General features: G+C 36.6%; 1 protein-coding gene across 2 annotated transcripts in view; it reads left to right on the plus strand.

Annotated features, from left to right (window-relative positions):
• LOC111145114 (ubiquitin conjugating enzyme E2 D1) overlaps positions 1-13118 on the plus strand; it is a 38541-nt gene that overhangs the window by 20437 nt on the left and 4986 nt on the right. For both annotated transcript variants that reach the window (XM_022499767.1, XM_022499766.1), the window contains exons 2-5: positions 8186-8249; positions 8343-8374; positions 11116-11193; positions 12255-12360. In XM_022499767.1, coding sequence (XP_022355475.1) covers positions 8186-8249; positions 8343-8374; positions 11116-11193; positions 12255-12360 — 280 coding nt within the window. The remainder of the gene's footprint in view (positions 1-8185; positions 8250-8342; positions 8375-11115; positions 11194-12254; positions 12361-13118) is intronic.

Raw genomic sequence — 13118 nt, forward strand, 5'->3', positions numbered from 1 at the left:
ATAGACTTAGATCAACGAAGCCATGAAATGTTCCAATGTCAGAATTATTGGGATCCCCAAGGGAGTGGAGAGAGAGAGAGAGAAAGAGAGAGAGAGGACTAGAACATATTTGAGCAAATTATAGCTAAGAACTCCCCTAATCTGGGGAAGGAAACAAACATTCCTGACCAAGATGCTGAGAGGACCCCTAAAAATAAAAATAGTTCAACACCCTGACATATTAGTGAAGCTTGCAAATCTTAGAGCCAATGAAGCTACTTTAAGAGCAGCAAAGGGGGTGAGATCTCTTATGTACAGAGGGAGGAATGTCATAATAACATCAGACCTATCCACAGAGACCTGGCAAGCCAGAAAGGGCTGGCAAGACATATTCAGGGTACTAAATGAGAAGAACATGCAGCCAAGAATACTTTATCCAGCAAGGCTGTCATTCAGAATGGATGGAGAGATAAGGAGCTTCCAGGACAGGCAGGAACTGAAAGAATATGTGATCACCAAGCCAGCCCTACAGGAAATATTAAGGGGGAATACTGTAAACAAAGAAAGACCCCAAGAGTAAGATAGACCAGAAATTAACAGAGAAACCTATAGAAACAGGTACTTTATAGGCAATACAATGGCACTAAATTCATATTTTTCAATAGCCTCTCTCAATGTAAACAGGCTGAATGCTCCTATCAAAAGACAGAGGGTTTCATATTTTGATAAGAAAACAGGGCCCACTCATATGCTGTCTACAAGAAACTCAATTTTAACCTAAAGACACCTCCAGATTGAAGGTGAGGGGATGGAGAACCATTTATCATGCTAGTGGGCCTGAAAAGAAAGCGGGGGTAGCAATCCTCATATCAGACAAATTAGATTTTAACCCAAAGACTGTAGTAAGAGATGTAGAGGGACACTAACTATATCATACTTAAGGGGCCTATCTAATGAGAAAAATCTGATATATAAGTATCTATGCTCCCAGTGTGCAAGCAGGCAATTATATAAACCAATTAATAACCAAAAAAAAGGAAATATATGGAAAACAATACATTAATAGGGGACTTCAACACTCCACTCACAGCAATGGGCATATCATCTAAGCAAAAGATCAACAAGAAACAAGGGCTTTGAATGATGCACTGGACCAGATGGACTTCACAGATATATACAGTATAACATTCCATCCTAAAACAACAGAATACTCATTCTTCTCAAGTGCACATGCAACTTTCTCCAGAATAGATTGCATACAGGGTCACAAATCAGGTTGCAACTGATACCAAAGGATTTGGATCATTCTCTGCATATTTTCAGACCATTATGATTTGAAACTGGAACTCATCACAAGAAGAAATTTGGAAGGAACCCAAACACTTGGAGGTGAAAGAACATCCTGCTAAAGAACGAATGGGTCAACCAGGGCATTAAAGAAGAACTAAACAATTCATACAAGCCTATGACAATGAAAACACATCGATTTAAACTTATGGGATACTGCAAAGGCGGTCCTAAGAGAGAAGTATATAGCAGTCCAAGCTGCTCTCAGAAAATTAGAGCAATCCCAAATGCACAAGCTAACCTTACACAGAAGGGACCTGGAGAAAGAACAGCAAATAAAGCCTAAACCAAGCAGCAGAAGAGAAATAATAGAGATTAGAGCAGAATTCAATGAAATAGAAACCGGAAGAACAGTACAATGGATCAATGTCTTAGAAGCTGGTTCTTTGAAAGAATTAATACGATCGATAAACCTATGCCAGACTTATCTAAAAGAAAAGAGAAGGGATTCAAATTAATAAAATCATGATGAAAGGGGAGAAATCAGGACTAAAGCCAAGGAAATAGAGACAATTATTAGAACTTGTTACCAGCAGCTATATGTCAACAAACTAGACAATCTGGAAGAAATGGATGCATTCCTGGTTACTCATAAACTACCAAGACTGAAACAGGAAGAAATAGACAATCTGAACAGACCAATAACCAGCAAGGAAATTGAAACAGTCGTCAAAACCTGCCAAAGATCAAGAGTCCAGGGCCAGGTGGTTTCCCAGGGGAATTCTGCCAAACATTCAAAGAAGAAATCACACTTATTCTACTGAAGGTGTTCCAATAAATAGAAATGGAAGGAAAACTTCCAAACTCGTTCTATGAGGCCAGCATTACCCTGATCCCCAAGCCAGACAAAGACCCCATCAAAAAGGAAAATTACTGACCAATATCCCTGATGAACATGGACACCAAGATACTCAACAAGATCCTGGCCAATAGGATTCAACAGTACCTTCAAAGGATTATTCACCAGGACCAGGTGAGATTTATTCCCGGGATCCAAGGTGGTTCAACATTCACAAATCAATCAACATGATAGAGCACATTAGCAAAAGAAGAGACAGGAACCCTCTGATCCTCTCAATTGATGCAAAAAAGCATTTGACAAAATACAGTATCTTTTCCTGATTAAAACTCTTTCAGAATACAGAGATAGAGGGAACATACCTCAAAACCATAAAGGCATCTATGAACAGCCCACAACAAATGTTCTCAGTGGGAAAAACGGTAAGTTTTCCCTTCAGGTCAGGAACACAGCCGGGATGCCCACTCTTACCACTTTTGTTCAGCGTAATACTAGAAATCCTAGCCTCAGCAATCAGACAACAAAAAGAAATAAAGGACATTCAAATCAACAAAGAAGAAGTCAAGTTGAAAAGAAACTGAGGAAGACACAAAGAGATGGAAAAGCATCCCATGCTTATGGATTGGAAGAATAAACATTGTTATAATGTTTATGCTGTCCAGAGCAATCTACACATTCAGTGCAATCCCTATCAAAATTCCATCGACAGGGGCGCCTGGGTGGCTCAGTGGGTTGAGGCCTCTGCTTTCGGCTCAGGTCATGATTCCAGTGTCCTGGGATCGAGCCCCGCGTCGGGCTCTCTGCTCAGTGGGGAGCCTGCTTCCCCTTCTCTCTCTGCCTGCCTCTCTGCCTACTTGTGATCTCTGTCTGTGAAATAAATAAAATCTTTAAAAAAAAAAATTCCATCGACATTTCCACAGAGCCAGAGCAAACAATCCTAAAATGTATATGGAACCAGAAAAGATCCTGAATCCCCAGAGGAATGTTGAAAAAGAAAACAAAAACTGAGGGCACCAGAATGCATGGCTTCAAGGTATATTACAAAGCTGTGATCATCAGGTTAGCATTGTATTGGCACAAAAACAGACACAGAGATCTGTGGGACAGAATAGGGAACCCAGAAATGGACCCTCAACTGTCAGCTCATCTTTGACAAAGCAGGAAAGAATATCCAGTGAAGAAAGACAGTCTCTTCAATAAATGGTGCTGGAAAAATTGGACAGCCACATGCAGAAGAATAAAACTGAACCATTCTCTTACACCATACAGAAAGATAAACCCAGAATGCATGAAAGACCTAAATGTGAGACAGGAATTCATTAAAATCCCAGAGGAAAACACAAGCAGTAACCTCTTTGACCTTGGCCACAGCGACTTCTGTCCTTTTTTTTTAGGCCTTTTTAAAATTTATTTTTTTAGAGAGAACATTTAAGTAGGGAGGGCATCATGCAGAGCAGGTAGAGGGAGAAGCAGGCCCCAGGCTGAGGAAGGAGCCCAGTGCAAGACTCTATCCCAAGACTTATGATCATGACCTTAGCTGAAGGCAGACGCTTAACCAACTAAGCCACCTACGTGTCCCTACAGTGACTTCTTTCAAGACACATCTCTAACGGCAAGGGAAGCGAAAGCAAAAATGAATATTTGAGACTTCATCAAGATAAAAGGCTTTTTCATGGCAAAGGCAATAGTCAGCAAACTAAAGAGGATCTCACGGAATGGGAGAAGATATTTGCAAATGACATTACAGATAAAGGGCTGGTGTCTAAGATCTGTAAAGAACTTCTAAACTCAAGACCCAAAAAACAAATAATTCAGTCAAGAAATGGGCAGAAGACATGAACAGACACTTTTCCAGAGAAGACATACAAATGGCCAATAGACACATGAAAAATGCTCCACATCACTTGCCATCAGGGAAATACAAATCAAAACCACAATGAGATACCACCTTTGACCAGTTAGAATGGCCAAAATTAACAAGACGGATTAAGAAATGTTGGCAAGGATGTGGAGAAAAAAAAAATCTTCTTACACTGTTGGTGGGAATGCAAATTGGTGCAGCCACTTTCGAAAACAGTAGGGAGGTTCCTCAGATGTTAAAAATAGAACTGCTCTATGATCCAGTAATTGCACTACTGGGTATTTACTCTAAAGATACAGATGGCGTGAAAAGAAGGGGCACCTGCACCCCAGTGTTTGTAGCCACAGTGTCCACAATAGCCAAACAGTGGAAGGAGCCATGATGTTCTTCAACGGATGGCATGGATAAATAAGATGTAGTTCATATATACAATGGAGTATTACTCAGCCTCATCAGAAAGGTTGAATACCCATCATTTGCATCAACATGGAATTGGACAGTATTATTCTATGTGAAATATGTCAAGTAGAGACATATCATTTGATTTCAGTCTTATGTGGAACATAAGGAATAGTATGGAGGACCACAGAGAAAGGGAGGGAAAACTGAATGGGAAGAAATCAGGGAGGGAGACAAACTATGAGAAATTCTGGACTCCGGGAGACACACTGAGGGTTGCAGAAGGGAGGGGAGTTGTGGGATGTGGTAACCTGATGATGGGCATTAAGGAGGGCACGTGTGATAATGAGCACTGGGTGTTATATGCAACTGGTGAATTGTTGAACACTACATCAAAAACCAATGATGTACTATATGTTGGCTAAATGAACATAATTTTTTTTATCATGTTATGTTAGTCATCATAAAATATATCATTAGTTTTTAATGCAGTGTTCCAAGATCATTTAAATGGATATAATTTAAATAAAAGGTTCAAATAAAAAAAATTAAAGTATACTGGCTGCTGAATAGGCTAAGAAGAAAAGAGTGGGGATTTGGTTTGTTTGGTTGTACTTTTGTTGTTACATATTTTCACACTCTTAGCACATCTCAGAATTCCTCATTTTTCTTTTTTCAGATTTAAGGTCTGTATTTTTGTGGGTGAGGGAGGGTATATTTTGAGCCTTTTGTTTTCTGTTGGTCATTCTGTCTATACCAATGTACCATAGTTTCAGCCACGTATTTCCAAATATAACAGGGTCTGAGAAAGGGATAGAACAGTAGGCATTTAGAATCCTAAAGAGTCTATGATGTTTAAGTCTCTTCACCTAAGCATTAGTATCATTATTAGTAAGTAATGACCAGTCTCACTCTGAAGAATGTTTGAGGTACTGTCAGCTGCCACTTTCCTATAATAAGTGAGCTTTAAATAGACAACTTAAGAACCTGACCTTTGCAGTTCAGTTGTGAGGTTTTTGTTTCTCATTCTGAGCTCTAACTGCTCCTAACAGAGGAGGAAGAATCAGGGCACAAAAACATACGAACAAGAAAACCTTGACTTTTCTATATTATTTTAAGAGATTTGAAAACAGTCTAACATTTGAAATTTGAACATGATTTAAGGCCATTACAAATTATAATTTGGGGTTTTTTGTTAGTATACAAAATAAATGTGTATTTATGCATAGGTATGACTTATTCACATATGTAGTAGCTCTGTAAAATATATACATGCAAATAAATTCCAGTTTTTTAACTACAGAAATTGATTTTCAAAATAACTAGTTTTCTAGTTAAAATAAGGGCAAAGTCGTCCCATTTACCCATTTATACTAATGTTTAGAAAACTCAACATGATTAATATTTTCAGAAGCAACCTCCTAAAAGCCCAGTTTAGAAAACTATTAAATAAAGCACAGTCACTTCAGATGGGTATGTGACTTGGGAACTCCTCCCCCAGTCATTTAAACTAGTTAAATAATTGCATTCTGCTACTAGAGAATTAGGTGGTTGTTATCCACTCCATATTAACATTTACTTGAATGCTTACTATATGTCAGAGATTGCTGTACATTTCACATGTATCATTTCTCTTGTTATAGAAACTATGGATAGAAGTGGTAATGCCACTTTACATTAAATGAAGGTTTGGAGAGTTAAAAAACAAAACAAAACAATGTTTTGCCCAAGATCATGTGGCAGTGGAGTAATGGTACCATTATCACATTAACCATTATCACTAAGTCAAGGACTGAAATATTCCTCTTTATTTTTTAATTATACTTGGACCAAAGAAGCTGCTCTGTTAGTTAATTATTATCAGGAAGAAGAGTACAGCACTAGCTGTAAAGATAATAGCAACGAAAACAAATGAACGGACCAAGATATATACCGGAGAAGACTTGGAAGAAGGAGACCAGAGTTTGTACTTGGCTCCATTTTTAGCTTATATATCACTTTCTTAGGAAAGCTTTCCCTGCCACATCCTATTCCTTATCTGTCTGTTAGAACACTGAACTCATTGTTGTAATTACCATATTGCATGATTCTCAGGTGCACATATTTTTCATTTTAACATTTCTAAAATCTGGATGCATCTTATAATTGATGTTGTCTTAAAATTAGTTGTCAACATTTCTCCTTAATTATTGGTACAAAAAATAAGGATGTGATTTATGGTCGATGGCATCTTAGATTTGATGATACACAATATTTACATGTGTTCCCATGAAAAGGTTTATATCATCCCAACAGTTTTAAATACCAGGTATATACAGTGATTTTCCAGTTTCTAGTCTAGTCCTCTTTTAAGCTCCAGACCTGCATGTTGAACTACATTTTCCTTCGAAACCACAGGCATTACCAATTCAATATGTCTACTTTCTGAATAAACTTGTCTTTCAGTATTCCCCCATGTCAGTAAATGGAATCTACGTTTGTACATTTGTGAAGCTGAAAAGCTACCGGTTTGACCGCCAGGGTGTGAATCCCACTTCCACCTTATACTAGTTATGTGAGGACACTGAGACATGTGTCTGTCTTCATCTGTAAAATGGGGAGCATAATAACACCTATCTCTGAGAGTTGTTGGGACATTAAAACAAGGAGTAAATGTTAGCTGCCACTGATCTTCATGATACATATCTGTGACCTCTCTCCTTAACTGGACACGTAACTCATCCTCAAATCCTGTGAGAGGTAAGCCCTTTAAAATATTTCTGTCCACTTTTATCTCATTGCTGCGTCTCCACTCCAAGCCCTCATTTTTTCACCTATAGTAACTAATAGCTTCTACTCTTTCTCATCTCTAGTCTATTCAATACAAAGATCAGTCAACAATCTTTTAAATCAGATCACACAACTTCTTAAAAACCCACAGTTCTTAGTATGGTATGTATTGTTCTCAGTTGTCTGCCTAGCCTCTGCCCACTTTCTCAGCCTCATCTTAGGCTGCTCTACCTTGTAGTGTCACTCATTTCTCCCAAAATGAACTCCCACTCATCCTTTACTTTTCTTCTTAATTGCCACTGCCTCAAAGACATGTTCTGATCTTCCAAACTAGTTACCTCAGTCCTATTGTATGATCTTTTATATTGAATTTATACCTTTCATATTTGGGGTGAAGATAAGGAAGTCGAGTGATTTCCCCAAGGCTTGTAATGCTGATTATGGTAGAACTAGAATGCCAGCCGAGGACCAGCCAACTCTAAACTGTCATTTCCATGGTCCTTCCTTTGCTTCCTTGAGAACAGAAGAAAGCATATGAATCAATGTGCTAGGCTTCCAAATATGGCCTGACTTCTCTCCTTTCTTTCCATTTAACCTTCAGGTAGGTTGTTCTCTCAATATCCATTTCTTTGGAAGCCATCCCTCCCAAATTAGATTGTAAACCTTTGAAGATGTTCATCTATTCATATGGTATTAATATAACATTCTTCTAGTAGTTCTTATATATACCTAGCAGTTATATAAATTACCTTGTGTACAGTAGATAATGATTCAATATTTTTGTCTTAGGGATGTTAGAGAAAAACAGTATTTTAATCCATTTAATTTATTCAAGGTTTGGTGATATTTCATGAAAGAATTTAGTACTTGCCATGCTCTTCTACCAATCAGTAACTACATTTTCTGTTTTCATATTTTGAATAGACCTGCCTCAAATTTAATTTTAAAGTAAATAGTTGGTGTCTTCATAGATTATTATGCTTGTTTCACTAGAAAAACAATTAACCTTAAGTATTTTTGCTTTGCTTCAGGAATTAAGTGATCTACAACGAGACCCACCTGCTCATTGTTCCGCTGGACCCGTGGGGGATGACTGTAAGCTTTGCTGTCTTGCTAGGATTTTGCTACCATTAATAATACAGGTTTGAACGTTTGTTAATGACTCCAAAACTCCTTTGTTTGTTTCAGTGTTCCACTGGCAAGCAACTATTATGGGACCTGTAAGTATGATTCATATATATGAAATTAATTCCCTCAGCCATACCTCATTCTTACCATTTCACCTTTGATGAGATGTTTGTGGCTAAGGTTGAGTTTTCATGTACTCTGAGTCTGAACACTCAGGAAGCAAAATACAGTGAAAGGATTTTTGATGATTTTCTGCAGCACTGGTAGCAAATCACTTGTTTGGATCACTTTGATGTTTCCCTTTGACAAATCCCTGGTCATTACACATAGTCATGGATCGCCCACCATTTGCACCCAGGCTATATGTTATACATTTGCTTTATCTGTTTTTAAGCACAAAAGTCAGTTGTTCAGAACCCAGTATAATTACCTCACATCAACAATTTTTGTAAAAGAAAAAAAAAATAATTTTAGTAGGGTAGAAATGACTCTAATTAACTCAGCAGTGGAATACCTGCAATAACAAGCACCAGTTTGCAGTAACTCTTCACTGTTCCTGTGTGTGAGAGGGAACTGGTAAGAGAATTGCAACAGATCTGTCTTTGCCAACTTCTGAATGTGTTATTTTTAGTTTGGTTGTATTATACTGAACTCAGAATTACCTATTTTATGACTGGCTTTACTTAACACTTACTACCCTTGTTAAGATTATTTCTTTCTGTACCTAGAGGCAGTTAGGACTTGAAACAGACTTTTCTTTTTGTGCACAAAAATCTGATCGCATAGGAATGGGCATTGACTACTTTCTGGGTGAGAATATACATACTAGTAATTGTTTACATGAACATCATTCTTTCCCTCCCCTGAAAGAATTTTATCTAGTAAGGCATAGAGGTTTTAATCATATTACTTGTGTTTCACATTTAAAAACAAATACTGAATTTTCAGAGCAGAAGTCTTGGGGAAATGTCTCAAATTACTAAACTGTTATGTTAAGTTAGTTTTTTCTAAGGGTAAAATGCAATATATATAAAGAACAACTTGAAGAATCTAATTATTTGTTTTTCATTGCTTACTAAGAACCTTCAAAATACTATTATTTATTAAAGATTTTATTTATTTATTTATTTGACAGACAGAGAACACAGGTAGGCAGAGAGGCAGGCAGAGAGAGAGGAAGGGAGGCAGGCTCCCCGCTGAGCAGAGAGCCCAATGCAGGGCTCGATCCAAGGACCCTGGGATCATGACCTGAACCGAAGGCAGAGGCTTTAACCCACTGAGCCACCCAGGTGCCCCAAAATACTATTATTTAAAGGCCCACCCTTACCATTTGAATTATAGCCCTTCACAGATATTCCTTAGATGAATCACATGTAGCAAATGGTTACAATTATGTTACTCATAACCCCTTTATTTTGGTAATGCAAACATGCCACTCTCTAATATCATTTGAATTCATTTACATTTTCTACATTCCCTTTAACTTTTGAAGAACTAGAATTAAACTGTGTATAGTTAGAATAATTATACAGTATAGTCCTCTAATGTATATGCAGACACTTGAGGAAGTAATGATAGTTTTGCTGTTATTACCAAAGTGGTAATATAACATGATAACATGAAAAATTTAATTAAATATTAAGGAGGGGCACCTGGGTGGCTCAGTTGGTTAAGCATTTGACTTTGGCTTAGGTCATGATCTCAGGGTCCTGGGATTTAGTCCTATGTTATGCTTGTCCCTCTGCTCCTCCCCCTGCTCATGCCCTCTTTCTCAAATAAATAAATTATATATATGTAAGTAGATATATGAATATACGTGTGTGTGTGTGTGTGTGTGTGTGTGTATACACACATATATATAGGAATATATATGTGTGTGTGTATATATATATGAAGGAATATATATAAAGGAATTAAAATAGATTTTACCTTTATTCTTTATCATTTTTTTCTTGCTTGTAATATTAAAGGTATTTTCTAACTGCCATAAAGAAATATGGCCAAATTTAAATTCTTCCTATAAAGTTGGTTCCTAATTTGATTCAATGACTATTGAATTTATCTAGTTTTATTTTGAGCTTTTTTGTGTTTTCCACATTCTATTGTAAACTGTTACTAAGTGAAGATTGGAGGTCTGAATTGTGTGTCATGTAGCCTTTCCTTTTTATAACTTGGTCTTTTTATTTCATTTCTATTCTTGCCCCTTAAAGGACGACCATTGGTGCCCCTTCGTAGCTCAGTCAGTTAAGCATGCTGACTATTGATTTCCGCTCAGGTCTGATCTCAGGATCATGGGATCAATTCCCATGTCAGTTTCCCTGCTCAGTGAGGAGTCTGTTCAGGATTGTCTTTCCCCCTCTGCCCCTCCCCCTGCTTGCACTCTCTCTAAAATAAATAAATCTTAAAAAAAAAATACGACCATCAGATCTTAAGTTTTATAAATAAGAAGGTAAATAAATACTAGCCCAAACCCTGTTTCCCATACTGATTACTGCTGTGGAAAATTCTTCTTTTCTCAAAGCAATTGTGTGTGTATACTAATTTATAAAACTCTCTAGACTCATAAAAAGATCTGTTTAGGTAAGTCACACCACTGTGTGTGTCCTATTTTTGTGTTTAACTTTGATGTCATCATGATTATTGAAGATTCTTCCTTCATACCTGCAAAGGGAAACCTGTTTTCAAGGTAAATGATTTGAACTTAGGACAGAATGATGGCTTTTTTTTTTCTCCCCCAAATCAATTTGGGGGGAAATCATCTTAGGTTACTAAATAAATACAGTAATCACTAAATAAATATAGTAATCACTAATGCAAATATTTGTAATTTCAGCCTGATAGCGCCTATCAAGGTGGAGTCTTCTTTCTCACTGTACATTTTCCGACAGACTATCCTTTTAAGCCACCAAAGGTATTTTCATTTTTATGGTTGATTTGACTCCTTGTCAGAGATTTTACTCTCTACCCCAAGTTATGTACATGATGTCACAGACTATGGGTAACTTAGCATGTTCAAACTATTCTGTAAAATCGCTGAATTTAAAATAAGCTTATTCAAATATTGGACTATATCTGTAAAACAAAAGGCAGTATCTATTATATGACAAATTAGCTTCCTTACCTTTTTTTCCCCTCCTCCTTAGATATATGTAGTTTGGGAAGTTTTTTTATGGTCAAGAATCACACTTTTGTATTCAGGGGATTATCTTTGAAAGTTGACCCTATTTCTCAGTTCTTAAGTTGTTATTCAACAAAAATTTATTGAGTACCTCCAGTGTTCTGTTAACATTGGGGAATACAAAAATAAATGTGACACAGTCCCTTTATTAAGTGTGGTAAGAAAAATAAAAACATTTCCTTATTACATTAAATTTAGACTGGATCTGAAGAGGAAATAAATGATGGTGACATCAAGGAGGGAGAAGTTTATTAACAAATACTTCCACTCCGAATAATTATTTTAGATTTTTTAAAAATACCTGACTAACATTATATATATGAAACAATGTAACAACAACTCTTGTGGAAGATTAGAATTCTTAGCAGATCCCTTAGGATAGATAACAGGCTGAGGACCCTCAACTTTCTTCTGGAACAGGGTCAGCACTCTATTTTTAGATTCATTGTCATTTGTAGGTATCAATGATAATCAAATTAAGAAATGGATTACTTTGAGGGATGATGAAACCCATGGTTAATTACTCCAGGTACTACTCAGGCAGTCATATCAGCTAATATAGATTTATTTGTTATATTCCAAAATACTTCTCAGTTCCAGGGGGCCAAGGGGAAACTGACTATTTGCTTTCATACTCCCAGGAGCTAAAACTATGTGCACAAAGTAGATGCTCAATTTGTTGAATTTCTCCTCTAAGGTCATGTAAAATTGAGGACATTTTACCCCAGAGCAGATTGGTTCTGTTTTGTTCATAGTTTGTGGGTTGTCACATTCTTGTTTTGTTTTATTTATAGATTGCTTTCACAACAAAAATTTACCATCCAAACATAAACAGTAATGGAAGTATTTGTCTTGATATCCTGAGGTCACAATGGTCACCAGCTCTGACTGTATCAAAAGGTAATTTTATTTACCAGATTTATAACTATTGATAACAGTAAGACAAGAAAAATATAGCAGAACTATCTAGGGACTAAAGTTTAAAAAAAAAAAAAATTTACTGTTTTCTCCTGCTTTGATTTTGCTTTGCTTTCATAGCTCTTCTATTACTCTTTTGCTTTTGTCAGTTAGCGTGATGTGGTTAATGGTCAAATCTTAATAATAAAATGAGACAAATTTAAATATGTTAGAACTAGAAATTTGGTTGAGCCTACTGACATTTTACCCCTTTAGTTTTGGCTTTAAAGAGAGAGACAGAGTGAAAATAAGATTTTAGGATCAGTTGTGCCGTTTATTAAATAGAATTGTTAATGTAATGAGTAAAGCTTTACATCTCTTACTTCATCTAAGAAGACACATTTCACACTTTAGAATAATGCAGTATATTTATTAGGATGTTAGTCTAAACTTTTAATAACCAATAGCATTATTTATGACTGATAACATAATCCATGTGGATTCTCAGCTTTAACAGATACATACTTTTTTCTTGCTAAATTATCAGATGTATATGTAGACCTTCTAGTACCTAGCCAATAGTTTCTGCTGTGCTAGCCCTCTTAATTCATGTCTTGTTTCTCCAGCAGAAGAGAACCCAACCATTAGAAAAAACTGTTTTGAGTTAGAAGCTCCTGCCCCTGAAGTAATTTGGTAGTTTTCCCTTTTTATAAAATTTAAGAAAATTATTTCTCTTGAAGGATTCAGGGGAGGAATGAACC

This window comes from Enhydra lutris, unplaced genomic scaffold (genome assembly GCF_002288905.1).
Source record: "Enhydra lutris kenyoni isolate GAN:26980312 unplaced genomic scaffold, ASM228890v2 scaffoldscaffold12, whole genome shotgun sequence".
Taxonomy (NCBI): domain Eukaryota; kingdom Metazoa; phylum Chordata; class Mammalia; order Carnivora; family Mustelidae; genus Enhydra; species Enhydra lutris.